Below are 26,053 nucleotides of genomic sequence, written 5' to 3' on the forward strand. Positions count from 1 at the left end.
GTAGAGATTGAACAATCACAAACGGTGCATGGAATGTATTTATTTATTGATTTATTTTTTAGTGGAATACAAAACGAGACAAACCCCGAAATAGTGTTCACAAATGATGAGTTACAAATAACAATAAATGATTTGATTGTTATAAATAATATGCGATATCATGTTATGAACAGTTACTAATCAAGTGCAGTGCAAATTACAATAGTTAGATATGAAAATGTTGATGGCATGAACGTTTGAGAGACGTGGTGAAGGTTGCGAGGAAATTAGAAAATCAAGAATCAATTTCTATTGATTTCAATATAGAGTTGTAGGATTTACAACACCTATATAGGGGAGAGTTCAAATAATAATAAATTTTACTTTGATTTGTTTGGAATGAATATAATTCTCTGGTATTATACAGAGGTAGATTGACCGAAGGTTGGTTCAATACAGGGCTTTTCTTGATGAGCGTTAATTAGCCGTTTCTGACAAACTATTCAATGGATCAACCTGAAAATTTCACAGTATGCATAAATCAATATGACCTACACGCCTGAAATATTTCAGACGAAGCGGCGTTGTCGCTTCTACTATGAAGTAGCGGCTTCTTTGATTTTTCAAATGAAACACCCCGTATATAATATCATAATGATTCATTACCACGTTTTCAACAAATTCATATACTATTTCCTTATACCTATCTATTACCGTTTAGAAGATATAAATTAATTGCGATATTTTTTTACCAAACATGAACTTTTATAAATGCTGATAATCTTGAACTCTCTTGCACTGAAACGATCAAATTTTAAATGGAGTGGAGTGATACTATGAGGATCTTCACTCCGAGTCATATTTTCATTTGCCTCATACAGGGTCTTCAAAAAATGCAGATACTTTGATCTCGTGAAAAAATGAGTGGAACCCAATTTTTTCAAATTTTACACCCTGTATATTTCAACATTTTTGAGCTCTATATCTAATTTTAGATTAACTTTTTTCAGATAATACTATTTCTATTTTGAACCGTTTTCGAGATAAACTGTTTCAAACGGAAACTGTCGTGGTTTTCTTGCTCGTTTTTTTGAATTCATCACTTATTTTGGATATTCAACATTTTTTTTATACTTAGTAACATTTCTTTTTGATCCAGTTTTGTAACTATCTCAGATCAATCAATTCGAAACTGGTATGTACCTACCTTAGAAAAAGTTACAATTTGTATACATTGGTCTCTAACGTACAACAGTACACATTAATATTTTTCAATAGTGTGCTTTGGAAAAATAAATAAACCAATTATTTAACGTCAGACTTTCGTTGGTGGTTTTGACTGATTGTGATAGCTACCAATTATAATAGAATAAAGTCAAGATTAGGTTACAGTAATGAAGATTTCTTGAATTTATTAATAATTTATGGTGAGTGCAATAGAATTGCAAGTAGAACATGCCGAGTATTTCATGAAAGATATTCACAACATCCGAAGCCGAATAATAATGTTATAAATCGACTACTAAAAAACTGTAGGTTGAATGGAACCTTCCGTCCAAAAATCATTCGTAAGAAGACTAAACTGGATGATGATGACAATGGTATAACAGTTTTGGGATACTTTCATGCATTTACAAATGCTTCTCTGCACGAGACTGAAAGGGAGATAGGTATGTATACCCTACGTGACAATTTGTCAAATTCTTAATAAGCATAAATGGCATCCCTACAAGTCCTACTGTGTCCAACATTTGAAAGAGACTGATTTACCTCGTAGAGTGGAATTCTTTGAATGGTTACTTGTCAAGACTCAAGAGGATGAACATTTCCTTGACAATATCATATGGACAGATGAGGCCAAGTTCACAAAAAATGAAGTTTTCAATAGACACAACAGTCATTATTGGGCGCCAGAAAATCCCCATGTTGTCTGCCAAAGGAGTTTTCAAGAAAGATTGCAATTCAATGTATTTTGTGCCATAAAGAATGAGTCAATTTTTTATATCGAGTTTTATGATGATAATTTGAATGCATCAAAATATGAAGATTTACTGAGGAATGAAATTCAAATGATTTTAAATAATAGACCAGGAAGAGAACGTGTATGGTACCAAATGGATGGTGCTCCACCCCATAATTTTCATTCAGTCAGCGAAGCTTTAACCGAAATCTTCGAAGACAGATGGATTGGTAATAATGGACCTTTTCGTTGGCCTCCTAGAACACCAGATGGTAATCCATTAGATTATTTCGTGTGGGGTTTCATTAAAAATATGGTTTACTCTACTCCAATAACAATAATGGAAGATATGAAATCGAGAGTTACAACTGCTTTCAATAGTTTGACTCCAGACTTGATCAGAAGCGCTACACATGACAATCTTTTGAAGAGATTACATGTTTGTTTAAGTAGAGGTGGAAATGTGTTTGAACATATTCTGAAATACACTGACGATTAAATTAACTCATTAATTTATGGGTTTATTATTTTCAGTTCGTGTTTCAGCGTTAATAAAACTATTGTTTGAAGAGAAGTTCCATTCGATGGTTGAGGAGTATTTTAATAATTATCTTCTCATTGTATTATCTGTGACTAATTGGGAAACATCAAACAAAATTTGTTTTACAAAAATGAGTGAACAAGGAAACCATGTCCATTTCCGTTTGAAACAGTTTTGAGTTCCACTCATTTTTTCATGAGATCAAAGTATCTTCATTTTTTGAAGACCCTGTATGAGGCAAATGAAAATATGACTCGGAGTGGATATCCTCATAGTATTACTCCACTCCATTTCAAATTTGATCGTTTTAGTACAAGAGAGTTCAAGATTATCAGCATTTATGAAAGTTCATGTCTGGTAAAAAAAATATCGAAATTAATTTATATTTTCTAAACGGTAATAGATAGGTATAGGGGAATAGTATAAGAATTTGTTGACAAAGTGATAATGAATCATAATATGATATTATATACGGGGTGTTCCATTTGAAAAATCAAAGAAGCCGCTACTTTATAGTAGAAGCGACAACGCCGCTTCATCTAAAATATTTTAGGTGTGTAGGTCATATTGACTTATGCATACTGTAAAATTTTCAGGTTTATCCGTTGAATAGTTTGCCAGAAACGGCTAATTAACGCTGATCATGAAAAGCCCTGTATAGAACTCCTATCAAAACAATTATTTATTATTTTATATAGCTATTTGGCATCTATCCGTCAAAGATATCAGAGTTGTATTTCAATTTGTAATGGATCTTTGAGATTATGAAAGAATTTTCTATTGATATAGGTGATATAGGTGTATAGATTCAAGTCTTTCAATATATGAGATATACAGGGGGTTCCGAATAACTGAGGCAGAACTGAGATGGCTATTTACATGTGCCTTGTATAGTGTACAAACACAGTTAGTATTACGGAAGTCGTGACAAGTCCTGATCAGAAATCCAAGAGTCTTGTTGGCTTTTTTGCAATAAAGTTAATATGAGAGTCAAATAATAGCTTACAGTCATGTAATACTCCTTGACTTCAGACGTTTCCTTCAATTGCTCTCTGTTTAAGTGATATTGGTGGTGGTAAATATTTTTAGTTCTTTTAGATGTAATAGAGTGACATTTCTTGAGATTGAGGAATTTCACAAGATTATTGATGTCTGAATGAAGAGTGAGTCTTTGGAACATGTCACAGTATGGAATGCTTTCAAGTCGTCAGCATACATTAAAAAATCACAGTAGGAAAAACAACTAGATATATCGTTAATATAATTGTTGAAAAGGAAAGGCCCCAGATGGTAGCCTTGAAGGACTTCGGAAGTAATATCAATGAATCTAAAACTAAATTTCCCCAAAGTGACTGCCTGAGACCTATTTGTAATATACGACTGGAATCATCTTAGCAGATCACCGTGTATACCGATTTCCGCCAGCTTGTCGATTAAAGTTACATAATCTATCTTGTCGAATGTCTTGCTGAAATCGGTAAGAGCTGTTGCTCTTGATAGTTTCTAAGGCCTTTGACTGTGTGTGGTATGAGGGTTTGCTAGCCAAACTTTGATACTATGGCTTGTCGGATCATTTCTGTGTGTGGCTCTTCAGCTTCCTGGAAGAACGTTCCCTGCAAGTGACCGTCGATGAATATCTCTCGAATACTTTCACCATCAACGCTGGTGTTCCCCAGGAATCCTTATTGTCTCCAACCCTCTTTTTATTTTATATGAAAGACTTATTAGAAAAAAACAAGAATCCAACCCAATTGCTGACGACAGCACACTTATCTCGTCATTACATTCAGATCCCAGGACATCGGCTGCGGAAGCACATCTTCCCCGGCAGCAGAAGTTTGAATATCATAATGAGGATCTAGAAGTTATTTCGAATTGGGCTGAAAGTACCTAGTTGAATTCAATTTTGCAAAAACCTAGGCATTGGTTTTCTCCAAGAAGATAAACGTCTCCGCTTTCTGCTTCGCTAAGTTTGTTGTGCCAATATGTCTTGGCACAGTCATGTCACTGGAATTGCAAAGATTGCTTCTCAAAAACTTGGAACACTGTTTCGAACCAGATAACTGTACACACCTCAGCAACTTTTGATGCTTTATGAAGTTTAGATCAGACGTTCTTTGGAGTATTGTTCTCATGTATAAAGCCTCGCTCCCAAACATACCCTGAAGCTGCTGAAAAGAGCCGTCCGCCTGATTGGAAACGCAAACATCACGTGCAATCCTGATAGAAATAGTTTTATTCATCACTAAAATTTTCACACATACATAATTACAAGACTAAATACGTGAGAAAACTTATTGGACTAGTCAAAAGTAAAACGCTAAAAGCAAAACAAAAATGTTTGATCTAGAACAAACTCAAAAGAGAAGACTACATGTATAAAATAAACTGTCATTTATCTAAGCACTAAAAGCAAGAAATTCATCCATACTGTAGAAGCAGTTATCTAACAAGAAATCCTATAGTTCATTCCTCATTACAGTTCTACTTTTATTGATCCCTATAAAAGTTGTTATTTTATTGAAACATTTAATACCCAAGTATTTTGGGGAATTTTGACTCACACTCAAGCGAGAGTAGGGGTGGTATAAAGTATGTTCACCCCGAGTAGCGTAATTATGTATATCAGAGTTTTTTGGATATAGGTGTTTATTATCATAGATAAATAACACTAGCTGTAATATGTATAAGCACGGCAATGGTAGGATGTTGAATTTTTTTAACAGTGGTTTACAAGAGTCCAGTGGACGAGACTTGTCCATACAGCGAATGACTCTTTTCTGGACCTTAAAAATGCGGTCAGTATATGCAGAGTTACCCCAGAAGATCAATCCATACTGTATTCTTGATTGTACCAGTCCATGATACATGAGTTTTTTAACTTCTGTAGAGACAGTGTCTCGCAGATTCCGAATTGCATAGTTTGCACTGCCAACCTTTACACATAAACTGTCGATATGTGCCTCCCATGTTAGCTTTTGATCCAGGAGTATTCCTAAAAATCTAGCTACCTGGCAGTATTCCAGAGTTTCACCACACATATTGATGTTGTTCAATAGATCTGGATTCGAAGTACCGTTCTTAGGTAAAAAATTGATAAACATAGTTTTCTTTATATTGCAAGGTCATTGTCGCTACAGTATTTACTGAATTCATCACATGCATAATTACCCAAGTTTACCAGACTTCCCAAGGTTTTATGGGCTAAGAGTATATTTCTGCCATCAGCATAAAGTATCATTCTATTTGGTGTGGTACAGGTATCGTAGATGTCATTTGAAAATATTATAAAAAGAGTTGGTCCCAATATAGACCCCTGGGGCACTCCTAACTCAGCACTCTTACAGTCAGATTTGCTATTATTTATTACTGTCACTTGAGAAGAATTTGTCAAATATGATACTATCCAATCATGTGGTATTTCACGAATTCCTATGCTGTATAATTTACGAAAAAGTAAGTTGTGGTTAACCATATCAAATGCACGAGTTAAATCATAGAATATACCTTGCACATTCTTCTTGTTATTGAGCTGTTCATAGATAAAATCCAGAGCTTGTTCAATAGCCGTTGAAGATGATTTAGCTTTCCTGAAGTCTGGAACATCGAAGAAAGGTTGGACATATATTTCTTTTCTATAGATACTTCCACAGGAAGTGGTCAAGTGACTTGGCACATTTGATTCCACCAAGAACGGTACATATCAGAAATACGCGATGGACTGTGGCTGCTCATCGTTTTGAGGTTCAACTCAGTACACCTCGAACTTCACTGTTTAAGAACTCTACCATTTGGAGAACTGCGTTTATGTGAAATAAACTTTCTAAGAACGTTTTTTCAAATGGATTTATTCTCCAGCGATTCAAATCCAATGTGAATCACTACTTTACCACAGGCACCGCTCTTAGAGCCCTTTGAGGAGTTTTCTATAGTGCTTGTATTTCGTTTAAAAAAAATAAATGTCTTTTTTTGATAATAGAAAACGTAAAACGCCATGTCAGTTTTTGACTAACCTGTTTTTCTGGGTAGAAATGTGACTTACATTCTACTAAGAAGTGATTTATATACAGTGATATTTTACGATGTGAATATTGACAAATATAGGTGCTGAATTCCCTAGCAGAAGGATTGATATGAATTTTCTTCGAACATGGAAAAAACGTCATGGAAATTTGAAAGCAGATCAATCCTTTCTGAAATACAATATTTTTTATGTTCATTCAGCATCGATAGAATATATAATGAAACTGGCCGGTACTTGATGAAAATCCATAACTAACCTATTCGAAAAATTATTATTAAAATTATTTTGTGATTTTCACTGTAAAACTGTTGAATTAAAATCGGTAGAATAACCAAAACCACTATGAAACAGAAAACAAAAATGAAATTGATCTTTAAAAAAAAACTATCTTCCAGGCATTTCCGCAGAAAAATTTTACGATTTTTATCGTTTTTGGTGACTTTTTAACCGTCTGTCAAAATTTCATGAAAATCCTGAAGGTTACCATATTCCCGACGATTTCAACAAGTATTCCGTCTAATAATCTTTGAATTTGAGTTCAGCGCTACTCTATTCGTAATCTGAGCAAAGAAACTGACATATTCATTCATGACAAGTCAAAAAGTCATTCCATCTCAGTGACATCATCACCCTGCATATCCATTTCAACTGAAAATCTTTGGGAAATAAAAAAAATCCAAATTCACAAATGCCAGAAATACTAACAACCACACCAAGAAAACAAAAACTTCGAAATATATCTTTGACCGACCACCAATCGTCTACCAAAATTAATGGAAAATATGTGCTTCATATGAGGAGAATTTCAGCCTTGCTTGTATTCTGGATTTTGGCCTTGATGCTCATATATACCCTCTTCATTTCTGTCATACTCTTGATACTGTGCACTTGGATAAAGAAAAATTGCCTTTTCGGGAATGAAAGCCTAACTAAGGACATGCAAATTCATATGAGCAACATTTTCAGAGAAGAATACGCCTCTTTCGATAGCAGTGCTGGAATAGATAATAGAATGATTCGTGAATTACAAAAAGGATCCCATTGAGAAATTATCAGTTATGTCAATTGAAACGATTGCTATTGATTTGAATTGACCAGTAATATAACTCTCAACTCAGTTTCGCTGCCTTCTTCAAATATTTTTTTGTTTGCAAGATGTAAATCATATACACCAATACTGTTAATGGAATTCAAACTTCTACAGAAGAATGAAATATGTAAGTTATGAACATATTCTATATGTGACAAACACAGTCAAAATATTGAAACCGATATCAAAATATTCGACTAAGAAGCATGTTTCTCTTGTTCTTTCTTATGAAGGATATATGTATAGAAATGTACAGAACCATCTTCAATCGATAACAGAGACTCATAATAATAATAATAATAATAATAATAATAATAATAGTGCCAGGATGGTGTCTTCAACACCTTAGTCTACCGCAGTCGCGTGATGGGTATAGAGGTTCCTGACACAAGGTGCAGGGCCTGCCGCGAGGCGCCCGAGACCCTAATGCACTTGCTATCGGCATGTCCAGCATATGCGGTCTCGGCCTATATCCATCGACATAACGCGGCCCTAAGAGTGCTATATTACCATCTACGGCACTCTAACGATATTGACGAGACACCGGTGTTGCCCTACGCTCCGGGGGATATTGAATCCGTTGTGGGGAAAGAGAAGTGCCGAATTTATTGGAACTATTCGTTCCCCACCCTCATGCTCATACAAGTTAATAAGCCTGATGTAGTCCTTCTCGACCACCAGACCAAAACGATATTTTTCGTGGAGTTTTCAGCTCCTGGCGAGACGAATATCGTCAGAAAAGAGGAGGAAAAACGGATAAAATATCGAGATTTTCTCTTCGAACTCCGCAGACTCTATCCAGATCACTCTGTCACGATGGTCGTTCTGATTGTTGGAGTCCTTGGTGGAATGATGTGTTCTCTACTCTCGAATCTCAAAATCATACCAGCTTGCCGCACTAAGTCAGAAATCTTAGCCGCACAGATGCAGAAGGCTGTCATTCTTGGCTCACTGCGTTTGCTGAGGGCACATGATTCTCGGACCCAATGATCACTTACCCCACGGTGTGGGGAGTGGTCATTGGTTGATTATGCTGGCGCGTCCTCCCGAATGTATCGGGGCTTCGAGGGATAGGGCCTGACCAGCGCACACTACGGTGAAAAAATAATAATAATCGTCTTTATTATTTCCACATTCAAAAGAATACAATAAATATTAGAAATCAAAGATGAACCATATATGAATATGGAAATAAAGGGCGAATTTTATTTTCTGTTGTGCAAACACAGTTATATGTACAAGAAAAAAAGAACATATTTCGCTAAATAGTGATAAAGAAAAAAAATCATTTTTATAAAATTTGAGATTCAAGAAGATGTTCTTTGTGAAATTGTCTGAATTTGTATATGATATTCAGAACCAGATTGCACGGAGAATAGATTTGGTAGCCAAATGACCGTCTAAAATATTTTGTTCTAAAGGGGGTTGCAGGCAGCAGGCCTTTATTTAGAATATTCAGATTATATCCATCTGTACGGTAAGTTATTTTCTTATGTAGGTAAGAGTGAACTTGTTTTCTAATCTCAATCTGAAACATGTTGAGCTATGATGTTTTTGCAACAATCTTCCTTTAAACGCGAGTGAATGTAACGTAAAGACATGCACACTAAAAAATCCGCAATTTTCATACCATTATTCAATAAACGATATTCCACTTCAACAGCCTCTCACATTCACCGATCTAGGTGTTACGTTCGACACAAAACTATCCTTCTTACGACACATTGAAACCACTCTGTCTGCTGCAAAAAAAATGTATGGATTCATTGATGGAATCTCCAGAGAACTCTCGGATCCATCTACATCGAAAACCTTATACAATGCCTTCGTATTGCATCCATAATCTGAAATACATCTCATTAGTTGTATACAGAGAAAGTTGAATCAGTATAATGTCGTTTCTCCATTGAGATCTTCTGACAACAACTCATTTCAGTTTTAAGTAAATTACCGATGAATATTGGGGAACAATCTAAGTCGAGTAAAGTTTGGCATCACAGGTCTGCTGAATGGGAAAGCTGGCTAGATATTTGTTTCAGTTCTAATGATCCATCAACTTGTGCTTCTGAAGTCACGGAAGTTAATCTATCATTCATGGATGCATATATTTCTTTTTCAATGAAACGAACTTGTAACGACAAACCATGGTTCAACAAAAATTGCGTGCAAGATTTCGTTTTCAAAAATCTTGCCCACCAGCAGTGGTTCAAAAATATCAGTGCCGAAAACCGAACTAGGATTGTCTGTAAACTTAGAATGAACAAAAGCAAAGACCATCGCAATCAGAGAATTATGGAAACACTGCTTGTCAATTCCAACGGGTCTAGATTCTTCTAGTCGGTAGCTGAAGCCTTTGATCAACACTTTACAAAATCCACAATTCCATCACTAACACATGCATATGGTTCAGTTGCAATAACAGCTATAGAAAAAGCAAATTTACTAGCTGAAAAATTTGCGCTCCACTCCACAATCGATTTTCTGGGAAAGACACCACCCACTATTCTCACACTAGAATCCACAATACCGGAAATCACTTTTCGACAACGTCTTGTCAGGCGAATTTTTGAAACAGCTCAATATCAACAAGGCGTCTGGTCTTGATGAAGTGCCCGTCATCGTACTTGAAAAGTGAGCAAATGAACTCACATCAGTATTTTGCAGACTTTTCAACCTGTCCCACAAGAAAGGAGTTTTTCCTTCTTATTGGAAGATTGCTCGCGTTCAGCCTATTTCCAAAAAACGAAAGAAAACTCTTCCAAATAATTATAGACCAGTCGTTTTGCTTTCGGTTATATCAAAAATCAGAGAGAAAGCCATAAACCGCCATATCTGTTTAAAATCTGTTAAAATCTGTTTTTCCGTTAACCAGCTGTCGCACCCCTAAGAACGACAACCCTCAGAAGTCGAAACTTTTGGGAGCTGAGGATTAACGAGGTCTTACCTTTTAACTGTGATTCCATATATTGAAAGGCTTCAATATCTTGAGCGATCATTAATATGGCTTTCGGAAACAAAGATCCACAGGCAACCTTCTATCGTATGTCAACCATATTTGGAATAACGCAATCAAGAAACATTAATAGTCAAGGGTGGTGGGTGCGTGGGTGAAGAAGACTCTCCTGTGAGAGTGGTGTTATAAAACCCGAGTAGGCAATTTTTGAGGTTTCCGTTTGAGCTCGTTTTATAATGTCAACAGACGTAGTTATTTCTTTCTCCATCTCAAATTTGTTCAAAACATCTGCTTCACTTCTGATCAATGAGCCCGCCTTTGATTGGAGATTGAACATCACCTGAATAAAATGAATCCGAGCACAACCCGGTTTTGTTACCTTTGACCTCGATTACATCTTTTTCCGGGTATCGTATCGATGGGGATTCTTAAGATTTCATTTATGACAGTGTTTCCCCTGATTTTGAGCTGAGTGAAAGTTTTTGTACCTTCACTCTTATTTTTTGGTCTAATTTGACCGGAAAACTAGCTCCGTCACTGTTACTTTCGCGCGATCACTCTTAATCAATGTCAGTGTCACTCAACCTTCACATATCAAAAACGTGCTTCTTTCATCATGGAAGGAACGACCCTGGTAGCAAGGGCATTGAGTGGTGAACTGGAAGCGGTTGCGGTTGCACCTGCAGTAGAAGACAAAAGTGTAAAGAAAGGAAGAACAGGAAGACAAATATTCGAGTTGATGACAGCCAAGTCATTACTTCTTTTCTGGCTTCTGGTAATGATGCTCGCGTATACATTTTCTATGACGATAATTATTTTGAAAATAGTTACTTGTATTAAAGTTAATGTACCGAATAAAACTGACGAATAATGAATTCTCCAGCTCTAGACGAAATGTTTTTTTTTTATTTTTAATATTTCAAGTATTCCTCACAACGTATAATATTATGTATGTAAACTTGGATACATCATATCAATGGAATGTTAGTAAAGTATGACTTTAGGTAATTCCAGAATGGATAAGTAATTATTTATCAAATAGGAAACAGAGAGTAAGTGTAAACGGTTATTTCTCATCATATATAACAAAAGAGGAGTGCCACAAGGTAGTGTGCTTGGTCCCCTATTATTCATTCTATATCTGAATGATATTTAATTATTTACAGACTGTGAGTTCATCAACTTATTTGCAGATGATACCTTATTGGCCTGTAGTGGAGTAAATTTAGAAGAAACTGTTGACAGTTTCTTCATAATGGTTGTATATACCAATCTTTCCCTAAGCATGCAGTCTATCTACCTACAGCTTGTCTTGTCGATCTCTCTTCTCCTCGACGCCACGATAATTGATTCTAACGACGTGTTATCAAATGCGTCTTCTATGTCCAAGAAAGCAGCTAAAAGTACTTCCTTATTTTGGTAAGTATATTCTACTTTTTCTGTTACCCGACATAGAGCCATTTCTGTTGACATACCTGACCTGTATGCATATTGGTCTCGATTTAATGGTCTAATAGCCAGTGATATGCCTGTCAAGTAGTTTTACTAGCGTTTTCAACGCAAATGACATGAGACTAATTGGTCTCAAAGCCTTCGCCGAGTCCCGTCCGATTTTTTCAGATTTCGGAATGAAGGTGGCCCTGATCAGTCTCCAAATTTTTGATATGTGTCCCAGTGCTAAGTTTGCCCTGAGAAGTATACAAAATTTTTTGAAAAGTACTTCCGGTCCCTTTTGAAGCATTATTGGTTATATACCATCAGGTCCCGGCATCATATGAGAACAATACTCCAAAGAAGGTCTGATCTGAACTTTATAAAGCATCAAAAGTTGCTGAGGTGTGTATAGTTTTCTGATTCGTAACAGTGTTCCAAGCTTTTGAGAAGCAGCCTTTGCAACTTTACCGACATGATTATGCCAAGACATATTGGTGTCCATTTTAACCCTCAACAAACTCATCGAAGCAGAAAGCAGAATTATCTGACCTGTTCGGTTCGGAAACATTTATCTTCTTCCATTAAATGGAACCTAGATCGTCTTTAAGATATGCAATCCCATGCTGCCGGTGAAGATATGCATCTTCAGTCGGTGTTTCTGAATCCAAATGGAATGACGAGACAAGTGTGTTGTCGCCAGCAAAGCAATATATTGGATTTTTGGGGAACACCTGCGTTGATCTTTGAAGTGTTCGAGATATATCCATCGACGACCACTTTCAGGAAACGTTCTTTCGGGAAGCTGGAGAGCCATACACAAAAATTAGCCGACAATCCATAGCATAGAAATTTGGCCAAAAATGTCAAAGGCAACTGTCATGTTTTTCGATTGCGTCATTCCAAATATGTGGGATATACGATAGAAGGTTGCCTGTTGATCTTTGTTTGTCAAAGTTATATTGATGATCGCTTCGAGAGGTGTAAGCGAAGCAGTAATTCGTCTTGATAATGCCATCTGAGATGATGGCGAAACGTCGACTATCGAATAGTACAGAACGGATGAACACCCAGAAGAACAACAAATCATATTCTACCATCCGTGAAAACCTACATTGTAATATATATATATATATATATATATATATATATATATATATATATATATCCACATTGACCAATGTATGTACATTGGTCAAACTTCCAGAAATTTGAAAGACCGAACTACCTGACATAAAAGCGATAGCAGATTAGCCCCACATAGATGTGCCTTAGGCGAACATGTTAATCAAACAGGGCATAATATGAACTATAATAATGTAAAAATTTTATCAAAAGAATCTAACCTTACAAAGAGACTTTTTCTTGAAATGTCTTTCATATCACAATCCAGTCATTGCTTAAATAAAAAAACTGATCTAAATCACCTAAGTGAAATTTACTTTTTTTTACTACAAATTGAAAAAAAATTTCATAATTTCAAAAACTCATCTTTATTAGAGTATACTACATAAAATAATCATAATCAAATTGGCATTCCTGTATAAGATGAAAGTTTGGCAATACTGAATCCAACAATGCAATTGTTTTCTGAACTGTCATGTCATTTATTTCTTTTTCTCCATTTTCATTCAAAATTAGTATTATAACCTATTTTGTGATCACATGTACCGGCCTGGTACAAAATCAGAATTTTAGAATTAAAAAAAGGAATTTATTCATTAGATTCACAATAATTTTACCAAATTTGACGTTTATATGTTTAATTGTTTGATGTGTAACTATAATCATTCTTGAATCACTATCCAAACTAATTTCAATGTTTTCCCATTTCTCAAATCTAAGTTCAACATCAAAATCAAATAATAACAAAAATTATTTTAAACATAACTGAATCCAACCTCAATGACAATGTAAGTACATAATTTTCAACTGTACAATATCAAGTAGTCTTATGAGTAGTGATTTGAAACTTGGTAAATGGCTAGCATAAGATGTAAAGGTATTGTTTAATGTTTTAGCCATATTAATACTCAGTAGTTAACTTTCAAACCATTGAATTATAGCTTTGAAATTTTCTTCAACTTCTTCTTTCAGACAGCTCCACGTTTCCGAATTGTAAATGACTACTGTGTCAACTGCGAAGCTTACTATGTCCCCTTCCACATCTAGCATAAAAAGATCGTTTAGGTAGATATCGACAAGAATTGGACTCAGAACTGTCCCTTGGGGTACACCATATTGTACTATTCGAGGTTCACTAAAAGTGTCTTTGATTTTTACACATTGGTTCCTTCCATGGAGATAACTATAAAGGAGTTCGTGGGATGTTCCTTTGAATCCAATACTCTCAAGTACCTCTAGAAGTTGATCATGGTTAACTGTATCAAATGCTTTCTTCAAGTCTACCAATATACATAGCGATGGTGATTTTTCGTCTATATATATACTGATTTTGTTAGTAAGGAGTGTTATTGCATCTTCAGTTGATTTTATTATTTGAAATCCGAATTTATTGTTTGATAAGATTTTATATTTTGTTAGGTATTTTTCAATGCGTGATTTCAAGATGGTTTCGAATATTTCCGTAAAGTTTGTAATTATGGATATTGGGCGATAGTTATCCACTTTGAGTTCATTTCCAGACTTGAATATTGATGAAATAACAGCACACATGAATGGAATGACCAGTTTATTATGTATGTCAATGGAATTGCTAGTTCTTTTGCTATTAGTTTAATAGTTTCAGCTCTAAGAGTGTCTATTCCGGGGGATTTTTTTCTTCAAGTTCTGAATAACTTACAAGACTTCACATTCATCAGTTTTTTCTAGGAAAAAATAATTCATATTTTTGGTTTTTAGTTTATTTTTTTTTATAATTTGGTCTTTGTTGTATTTCATCCGCCAAGACTTTACCAATTTCGCTATGGTTTGTTAGCAATTTTTTATGGTCAGTAATTATATAACCATCATTAGATTGAATTTCTTTGATTGTATTCTCGTTACTCCCTTTATTTGTCATTTCATCAATAGTTTTTCACAGTTTAGAGGATTCTCCTTTATTATTTTCAATTTTGTTTCGATAAAAATTTATTTTGGCTTCCTCTGTTACTTCTTTCAGTCTATTTTTGTACTGTTTATATTTTATTTTATTTATTTTTGTTGGGTTGTCTTTCATTGTTATACATGGATGATTTTTCTCTTCAATGGACTTCAGTATAGGTACCATCAGTAATCTACGGATTCCTTTTCATGTTTTTCCTACTAACTCTAATTGTGTTTGTGCTTTTCCCACGATTTTGTTGGTTTTTTGAATTAATACTTGAGTAGCAAGTTCAATGTTATCTGTCAAGTATAAATCCAGCCAATTTTTCTCGCATATGTTTTGTTTTAGTTTTTTGTTATCGATAATTTTTTTATATTTTAATAAATCAAATGATTCTTTCTTTGTTTCAGGAGAAATGATTTGTAGTGCAATAGAGAAGTGATCAGTTATAGTATATATCAGTGATCCATTGAATTATTCGAATTTTGAGATTCAAAATTCGATATTTTTAAATCCATCAGTGTTTTGTCACTATTATCGGTGTATGGAAATATAAATTACAACAAATATCGAAAAATATTTAGGCTACTATCTAGAAGAGGTATACGGATTTTTTCCTATTCAGATGTTGACTTCATATTGTCGATGTTTCAATAAAATAACAAGTATTCACAGGAAAGGAGTCTTTTATTCGAGTATGTAAAAATAAATATGGCTTTTTATGTAGAGAACAAGCTGAAGGGATATAACAATACAACGATCATGAGGTATATACATAAATGAGCAACATTTTACACCAAGCGAGATCATCAGTGAAGTCCGTAGCCACCATGACCACCCAGACCTAAACCTCCATGACCAAGACTGACTGCGACGGGAGCGACTGCGACAGACTTGGTGATGACTTGTGGGTGGACGGCATGTCCAGATCTAGACACAACTGCGTTGAAACCGTTGTGGTCATCGGCGGTGTAGTGGACGGTACGAAGAGTACCGTCAGGTTCTGCTACTGAGTAGGAACCTTTGACAACGTCTCCGTCACGCACTTCGTGTTGGGATTTATGATCTCCAGTGTGGCCGTCAGCAACTCCGTAGTTGAACTCGTATTTGGGGTATGCCTGAAAAATAAAATTATTGATAAATTGAAAAATGCTCAAGATTATTTGACAAGTTTTTGACGGAGGTTATCGGTTCTGTAGTTGACTTATCATAGTACCAGTTAATTTTCGTACGAGGTGACGTAGGAGTACTGTGAAAACGTCCAACTGGCAGGTATTGTAAGATGTTTCATTTCAATATGTCTTTATAATATTTGAAGATGAATTAAACTGAAAATTATATTTGGCAGTTCAAGAAATCAGAACCACTTTCTGTGAAGCAAAATATATGGACATTGATAGCTAGAAGTCTACTATATAGTATTCTATACCGAAAGTCCAAAATAGTTGACACTAAATTCTCAGAAATGACTGATGATTTTGTCTCAGTCTGTCTCTTGCAATGGCGTAGGAAAATGATATTGACCGGATAGGGATAGATAATGATGGAATATATAGAAGCACAACCTTGACAATAATGTATCCATTTCAATGCAATAATACTACTGGGAATTCAGTGCCTACTCATTGATACAGTTTATTGTATGATTTTCACTATGAAGGGTTTTACACAAACCGCGACACGTGTTTTGCTGTATAATAGCTTTCTCAAGCGTAATTGTTTTTTTTCTTTTCTTCTCATGAGGGACTAAATTTGGCCAACCTATCTAGTAGTATGATGATACTGTTCACTTTAATTTTCGATGCTAACAAATCTATTTCCAGAATTGAAAATATCTTTGAAAAACAATAACAATTCGACCTAAAAAAGTCTATAAGTATATTAGTAATAATCGTTATGAAGTCATTCAGAAGAAAATGAAAACTAAAAGAGTAACTTGGTCAAATGCATTGCAGTAAAATTGCAACACTTCGGTACATTGTTATTATTTCACGTATTCTCCAGTAAATTACGAATGTTGTTATTCATTTCGTAACTTTGATCCACTTGTATGATTTAATTCACAACGCGATTACGAATGAGTAATTGTTCGAGACGATTGCAATCTTCATTTCGCCTTCAGTAAACGTGAAATAGAAGCAACAAGGGTATAATTAATCAAATCGATAATTGATATCAACTCTTTCTGACATGAATAGTTGATAATATACAGCACTCTTCAAATGGATCATAGTTGACTTATTTCGAAAATTTCATGGCATTGTGACTGTATATTGACTTAACAGTGAGATATAGATATTCATTGAGGATTAGTGTGGAATTAATAGCACAATTTCGGGTATTCTGAAGTTAATCTTCGTCCTGCAACAAGCAGCTCACCAACAAGTACAAGTAATAATTGATGATTTTCTACATAGTTTTGATCAGTCTAACTAAACATAAGCATATGTCCTTAAATGACCAGAAAAACAATCATCAAGTTAGTTCAAAAGTTTTATCCCTTTTGATGTCAAGTGTTTTTTTAAAGAATTTCGTACTCTATACATGAATAATGTTCATTTTCTTCCAAATTTAAATCTCCTGCCTGTTTCCAGCTTATCACTATATGATGATGAGCGATTTTTCGCCAAAGCGCTGCCGAAACAGCCCGAAAAATTATTCAGGCATTAGGCAATAATAATATCAATGAACGCACTGATTGGAATGAAATTTCGTTTAGGAGATTATTGTCTCGAAGATAAGCCGCGAAGTGATCGACCAACAGTAATTACAGTAATTCAAGACGGGGATTTGAAGACCCTGATGGAGACCACAGGTTTCTCAAATCACCGATCGAAAATTGAACATATTGACCGTTTCAACCACCATACTCTCCAGAACTCTCGCCAACTAACTACAATCTTTTCAAGTACTTCGATAACTTCATCACCGGTAGGACTTTTGCCAATCAGGACCAGGCAAACGGCCTTCATCGATTTCATCGAATTTCGAGCACACAATTTTTGTGCTGATGGAATTATTCGAATTGTGTTACGTTAGCAAAAGTGCACTAATTCAAATGGCGCCTATTTTGATTATATTGAATTAGTATTCATTGAGAAACGGACAAAACTTCTAAAACAATCCAATATGATATATTTCAATAGTATAGAATATCAGCAAATACGAATGAATACGACATTATTTCATTACAATTTTTAACAACACAAGCCATAAGTATATAGGCGACTTTTAGAAAGGCATTTCTTATGAAATTACTAGCTTTCATCAGTAACAGTGGATATTCACATTAGCATATAAAATAAAATGCATCATCATGTAAGGGAAATGAAAAAATTATATATAACAATCTTCTTCCTATTTTGGATTTGGAAATTTCGAAACTTTCATTTCAGTAGATGTTCTAACCTCTAATTTCTCCTAACACCTAGCCCCCTGATAAGGCCTATACAAACTTGTACAGGATACTGAATTGTTGAGATGTGTGTTATTGAAAGATGAGAGGGATAGAAAAGAAAATTTTTGGCCTACTACTCCTCCATTTTGAGACAAAAAATATGGTAATCTTCCAAAGAAAGGAAGCGAGCAATTTCAAAAATCAACTCTATACAAAGATGTGTAGATCATGCAAAGAATTAACACACAGATACAAACTGTAGGAAAAAGCCCTTCCGAAACAATTTCTTTTATATGAACGCTGAGTTCCGTTTATATTCCAAATATTAGTAGTAGAATCGAATCAGACATCAATCACAGGATTCCTACACAATATAATTGATGAAAGAAGTGAAATTTCACTTACATGGAACACTGTCATCCTCACTGCTCATCTGATATATCCCAGCATAAGAATCTCGTTCAAATTGAAAGGGTAAATTTTTAGGAGAAATTAATTTTTAGGAAAGGAAGTTTTCGGCCTTTTACTTCGTCATCTTGATACAAAAACTGGTAAGTGTTCAAAAAAAGACACACAAACTGGAAGAAACAGTGAAACAGCTGTTTTCATATAAACATTGAATTACACGAAAGAAGTGGAAGTAGAAGGTCAAAAACTTTTTTTTCCAAAAGTTATTCTCTCCCAAAAATATACCCTTTCAATTCAAATGAGAAAAATGTTATAATAAAGTTGTTTTCCAGAAAGTCAGAGAAACAAGCAATATTTTCAAGCAGCAGTAAAAATTCTTCAGAAAGCACAGTCGAAATTATTTGAAAGATATATGAATGAATCAAGTTATTTGATTTCAGAGAAATTTGAAATCTGTGAACATTCAATTCAATTTGCTGAATTTTAAATAATGAAATGCCAAACGGTTGACATTTCACAACAAACTCTGCTGGTTGAAAGATCTCTATGACAATGCAAGTTTAACGGGTCATTATCAGTGTAATGTCGATTATGTTGTCTGTTTCAGCAGAACATTTTCAAAAAACAACATTTTGAAAAATTGTGTAGATCATTCATATATGTTTCTCAAGCACAAAACTCAACCAATATCCAAAACATTTTCTCAGAATAGACCATTTGAAACCTCACCAAGCCATTTTTCAAAATAACAAACATCTGTATTTCTCTAGTTATTTCATGCATTTGAATATTGTGCATAAAATGCTACAATATCAATTTCATTAACATTTTGTTGTATGTATCAGTCAGCCTAGTTTGGGTTTTCACACTTTGAATTGTGTTCGAAAGGAAAATAGTAATACGTACATAGTAATCCACAGTTTGGTGTACGGGGGCGGCGATCGCTACAGGGGCTGCATGTGCTACGGCCACGGGAGCGGCATGTGCTACTGCTAAGGGAGCAGCAGCTATTCCGTAACCCAAACCTCCATGTCCTCCACCGATAAATCCTGCTTGACTGCAGGCTACAAGGGCAGTTAAAGCAACGATCTGAAAATTATAAATATGGCACGTTGAAAAGTGAAACTTCTTCAAACCCTCGATGATTGAAGTTTCCCCATTTGGTTGCCAAAAATTGTATCCCAGTATTCTCTTTCAAAAAGTGTCTAGTGTTCTTACTATTGCCCAGAAACGAATTCAGATCCATTAGTATTTCGTGTAGATGTTTGACAATAAGTATTCTAACGTTACTTCCAATGAGATTTGTTTTCATCTAAATGAGAATTCAATACTGATTGAACAGAAGACATTCAGTACAAACATAAACCAGGGACCAGTTGATATATCGTTGTTGATTTCAACAAATAAAAATTAATTCCACTCAGAATCATAACTCTATTCAGGCGTTAATGATAAATGGCATTTTATAGAACCACACACTACTATCCCTTCAGAAGTTAGTCCAGTTCGTAACGAGTAACAGCTATTTTAATTTCAATGAAGTTTTCTATAAACAGATTTTCGGCCTAGGAATGGGAAACTGTTTATCACCAATTTGCTCTGATATTGTTATGTCTGACTTACAAAATAAATGTAATAAATGTCAATGTAATTTTTCGATGATTTTTTTCAAAAGATATGTTGATGATATAGTTTTGTGCATAGAAAAATAAAACGTAGATAGAAGAAAAAAATAATAGAATTGCTTTTCTGGATGTTTCGCTGATAAAATCTAACAACAAAATTATAACTGATTGGTACCATAAACCAACATACTCTGAATAAACATCATCAACAATCTCAAATACAGGGCTACACATTTAGCACATGCGAATTTTGAAAACCAGAACCTAAAACCTATAGAAACTCTATTACTTAAGAATTGCTATCCAAGATCTTTAATCAAAATATAGTATATTCAAACAGAGCAAATAAACAAAAAAAAACACCGTTGAACATTAAATATTTCAAATTACCGTATGTAGCAGGTCTGACACCAGAACTTTGCAAGGCTTTAGGAAATAAAAATTTTAAAATCAGTATGAAATCTGAAAATACTATTAAAAATCATTTATTCACGAAAATAAAAACAAAAAACACCAAAAGACCTGAAATCCAATATTGTCTATAAAATATCATGTGCTGAATGTGAGAAAATATATATGGGGCAAACATGCAGGTATCTCAAACAAAGAATTACTGAACATAGCAGGGATTGTAAAAATATACACAACAATCAAGAATCCTACTAGCCTTGCAGAACATTGCAAATCGCCCCTTCATACTTTTGTATTGTATTTTAAGTCAGTCAGTATTAGATGATACTAAAAAAAAGACTTCTGAACAAAATTATTGAAATAACAAAACATGGAACAAAATGCGTTAACAAAAGGTCGGATATTAAAAACTTTCACACCTCATATTTCAATGTAATAGAAAAAATCAAACAATAACTAACTTTGGAATCATTAACAGACTGTTTTTTCCAAATACAATTCTCATTTCTTTCATGGGCGTTTTTTTGAATTATAAAGAACGATTTACAGGCAGTTCAGATTGTTAATCCTTTCGTGTCTATGTTAACGTCTTTCAGGAACCTGTGTACGTATTTGTATTTTATGTCGAAATTATTCACTTCACCCTTCAACTCATCAACGTTGTTTTTTTGTAATGTGTTTTTTTGTAAAGTGTTCGAAACGTTTATTATTTTTCAACGATTGTTATATTACATAATTTATTTTGTTTCTAACAGAACTGCTTTGTAAATTTCCATTTTAATATGTATGTCTTGTTCTTATACTTCAGAGTCCTGAAGATGAACCAATGAAGTTTCGAAACGGCGACAATTCAGAAATTAGTTTTCTTCAACATTTTGACCGAATTCCCGCCAACTTGACAATCAAAATCTATTTAGGACCCTACTGCTAGTTTCTGGTACATTTTTTCTATCACTTCTTCAATTTTGATGAACTCAAAGATGAAATTCGGGCATTCTCTCTGTCAAAAACTAATCAACGATTTGAAAATTTTGGGAACGCTATTAAAACACGTATAATACTGTTTTTTTTCAGAATAATAATAGAAAGAATTCAGTCAAATGGATATTTATATATAGGTAATACTTCCAAAAGAAGATTGGACAATCGGAATCGTTACTTAAACTGTCATGCGTATGTATGGTTATTCCAAAAGAAATTAAATGAATCAATTGGAAAAAAGTACCAGCTCTTCAAGGAAAAAATGCAATCATCTGAAAATAATATCGACACTAATCACTGGAATTCTACAAATAAACCCATGTACACTGTACACACCTTGGCGAACATATTTGTATTGTATTGAGCACTACTGTACTAGATACTATGCGATACTGACAAGGGGATCCATATTTCTGACTTATATAGATAGATCCCTAACCACTGGACGTTCACCACAATTATAAACAACAAAAAATGCAGTGTAGTTAGTACCTACCGGCTGATTATGTATACAAAGCATGAACGAAAGTACATTGCGACAATAGCAAGGTCTGTATGCAGCACTATCTACACCTCGATACATTTTTTGGATCATAGTATCAACCTACCGTGGTTTTTTGGCGCCAAATGTGCATTGAGTCGGAACATATAGCAAAGTGTAGCTCGTAATATGTATGTTAATTTATTCGATGGTAGTCGACCGGAATTGATTCGGTGTTGAGAAACAATGCTTCTTGATTCTGTTCGGGTATACAAGAAATTATTCTGTTGAACATAATTCAAATCATCATTGGGTACTAAACAATTTCAAAATTACTACAATATAAACAATACACCCCTTTTGTTTTGGAGATACAGGACGACGAATATTGTGATCACTGTCATGAAAAATTTCTGAAATTCGTTGTTATCTTCCAACATTATTTCTACGGAATGAATTAATGGCAGCGTCAAACATACAGTGTGTAAAAGCCTAATGAAATAAATTCATTATTTCGGTTACAGTACATATTTTACCAAAATCACGAAACACGTCAAATTTGAATTATAATTTTACATACTTCACAGGAAAAGGCTACCCCTATCTTCAACCCCCGTCGAATAACAGGTACAATCCCCAATTTAAGATGCACTGTTTGGAACCTTTGGTGTAGTAATGAATATCACTGGAATTTTTTCTCCAACACCAAGTCGTTATTTTTAACACCTCGACACGTGTTTCGATCACCAAGTGATCATCCTCAAAGAGGAAGATTAAAACTAGAAACTAATGCGAAGCTAAATAAAAAAGAAGAAGTTCAGGTTAAGAATGAACGAAATCTCGACTTTCAGAAAGGACAAAAACCAAGATAAATACATCTCAGTTCCATACCACCAATATACGAGGAACTTTGGAAAGATTTTCAAGAACTCAGGTATGAAGGTGGTTTTTAAAACAAGTCATACACTACACAGCCTTTTGGGAAGTCCAAAAGACAAAGTCGAGAATCCGGAAAAGTCTGGAATTTACGAAATTGAATGTAAGGACTGCGATGCAAAATATTATGGACAGACAAAAAGATCTATTAAAAAGTAAAATACAGTGTGTAACAACGAAAACTTAACAGAGCCGTTTTTGAATATGAAAAGTAAGATTTTTAAAAAAAGCTCGAACACGTCGATTTTTAATTGAAGGGGGACACCTTTCAGACTAATTAGATTTCTTGTAGTACGCACCACCTCGGTGGGGTGCGTCCGACGACCCTTATTTAGATAGGGAAAGTAGGTCGAGTGTCACCTTGTTTTAAAGGTCTTTCGAATACCTTTACAACTCTGTTAAAAGAAAACTTTGTAACGATTAGTTTTCGAGATAATTTGAAGTTAAAATTGCCATGTTAATAATACATTAGACAGACCATTCGGTAACTTGTATGCCTGAATAAAAAAAATCGAGCAGTTCTTCTCATCAGTTTTTTGGTAAATAAAATCCCTTTTTTAAAATCAATACCCACTCCTTTTCTTCCAGTTTTCATTAGTACATCGTTCGATTATTTTGTTTAAACGGGTCGTGTATTGTTATTTGTTTAAAAATGCCAGTTATTGCTTTATTTTTTGGTAACGACCAAAATGCTAATAGAACATCAATTTCATTTAACGAGCAAAACCCTGGTAAACACCTAAGCAGAAATCACGTTCTGGATTTGGTCACAAAATTCAGGGAGACAGGTTCGGTTTTAAATAAGAAAAGGAATGTTCAGAGAAGGGTAGTGAATGACGATAATGCGATTGGAGTGATTGGTCAAGTTATCGCCAATCCCAGGTTAAATACCAGAGGTTTATCAGCAATGGCCGGAATAAGCCATATGAGCGCATGGAGAATCCTTAAAAACTACAAATTCCATCTTTACAAAATTAAACTTGTTTATGAACTCAATGAGGATGATTTTGACCGAAGACATGAGTTTTGTGAGGGCATGAGTGAGAGATTGATGCAAAATCCCGAGCTGCTTTGTAACATCTATTTTTCGGAAAAAAGCTCATTTTATTCAAATGGTTGCGTGAACCGTCACAATTGCCGTTATTGGTCGAATGAAAACCCAAGACAATACGCAGAAATACATAACCAACATCCCCAAAAGTTGAATGTCTGGGCCGGAATATTAAGCAATCATATTAAAGGTCCATTTTTCATTGATGGAAATTTAACCGGTGATTCTTATTTACAACTTCTTGAAGAGGCAATACAACCTCATATAGTTGAAATAATTGAATAGGATCCAAGATGTCAAGATGAATTTATCCATTTTCAACAAGACAGTGCACCACCCCATTATGCCCAGCAGATTCGAAATTTTTTGAATAATCACTTTGAAGAACAAGGGATTGGCAGAAGTGGTCCAATTGAATGGCCAGCACGATCACTAGATTTAACACCAGTGGACTACTTTTTGTGGGAATATTTAAAGTATAAAGTTTATGCTACACAGCCAGCCAATTTGGATGAATTACGTCGTAGAATTATTGATGAATGCCGAGCTATAACTCCTGAAATGTTGAATAATGTAAGATCAGAATTCGAACAAAATTTTCATTGTGGCATGGAGCAGAATGGCGCACATTTTAAACATTTACTACAAATTTCCTATGTGAGTTACCCTTATTAGGTGTTACTTTTTTTGTTGTGTGTGCTTTAAAAACAATTATTGGGATTTATTAACCCTAAAACAGTTTTTTAAACTTTTCTGTGTCATCAGCATTCAAGAAAATCAGCAGGTTGCATTCGTTATGTAGGTAATTTTTTAGTATGATTCACTTTTTTATCAGAAGCATAAAATATCCACGTACAAAAGGCAACCTTCATAAGAAGGTGCCACTCAATTTACCTAAAATGTAAGGGTGGTAACCAACCCCATCCCCCGAAAAAATCTCCTCGTAATGAACAAATGATTCTTAATTTTTTACGAAATCAAATGGACACGTATTAGCAGGTTGTAATAAAAAGCAAATTTTTTTTTTTTTTTATGAAAGTTCTGAACATAAATTGTACCTTAGAAACAATTTCATTTATTTTAAAAAGAGTTGAACTCAATAAAAATACCTTTAAATCTTCAAATTATATCGAAAACTAATCGTTACAAAATTTTCTTTTTGTTAAGATGTAAAGGTATTCAAATGACCTTCAAAACAAGGTGCCACTCGACCTACTTTCCCTATCTAAATAAGGGTCGTTGGACGCACCCCTCCGAGGGGTGCATCCGACGCACCCCTAGAAATCGACGTGTCAGAGCTTTTTTGAAAATCTTACTTTTTATATTCAAAAACGGCTCTGTTAAGTTTTCGTTGTTACACACTGTATAAGGAACGCATATCACACTTAAAATATGGAAGACCTGAAAAATCAGCAGTCGCCAATCATATTTTGCAACAAAACCATTCCATAGGCTTCACTTCATTAAGATTAGTTAGACAAGTTAACAACAACAGGCAACTAGATGCCTATAAGAGTGTAGAAATAAGTAAAGACAATAATATTATGAATAACGATGACGAACCTATACCAAAGAGCACACTAAAATAAAATAATATTGTTGGGTTTACTGATTACTACATAAGGACACATTGCAAAAAATAAATTTAGATAGGCAATATTGTGAAATTAATTTTTATATAGCTGAAAATTGTTTTATATAAAGATATATTGTAAAATAATGGATAAGGGAATATTGTA

The 26,053-nt window shown here is 34.4% G+C and overlaps 1 protein-coding gene across 1 annotated transcript in view; it reads right to left on the reverse strand.

Moving 5' to 3' along the window:
• Positions 1-15,692: 15,692 nt before the first annotated feature.
• Positions 15,693-26,053, reverse strand: part of LOC111505462 (uncharacterized) — a 50,807-nt gene continuing 40,446 nt past the window's right edge. Inside the window, exons 5-6 of the mRNA XM_074174239.1 lie at positions 19,736-19,918; positions 15,693-16,142 (exon numbers count right to left, since the gene is read on the reverse strand). Coding sequence (XP_074030340.1) covers positions 15,834-16,142; positions 19,736-19,918 — 492 coding nt within the window. The 3' untranslated portion in view covers positions 15,693-15,833. The remainder of the gene's footprint in view (positions 16,143-19,735; positions 19,919-26,053) is intronic.

The sequence above is a fragment of the Leptinotarsa decemlineata genome, unplaced genomic scaffold (assembly GCF_025532065.1).
Source record: "Leptinotarsa decemlineata unplaced genomic scaffold, Ldec_3_MD MMD2_tig00000505_RagTag_RagTag, whole genome shotgun sequence".
Taxonomy (NCBI): domain Eukaryota; kingdom Metazoa; phylum Arthropoda; class Insecta; order Coleoptera; family Chrysomelidae; genus Leptinotarsa; species Leptinotarsa decemlineata.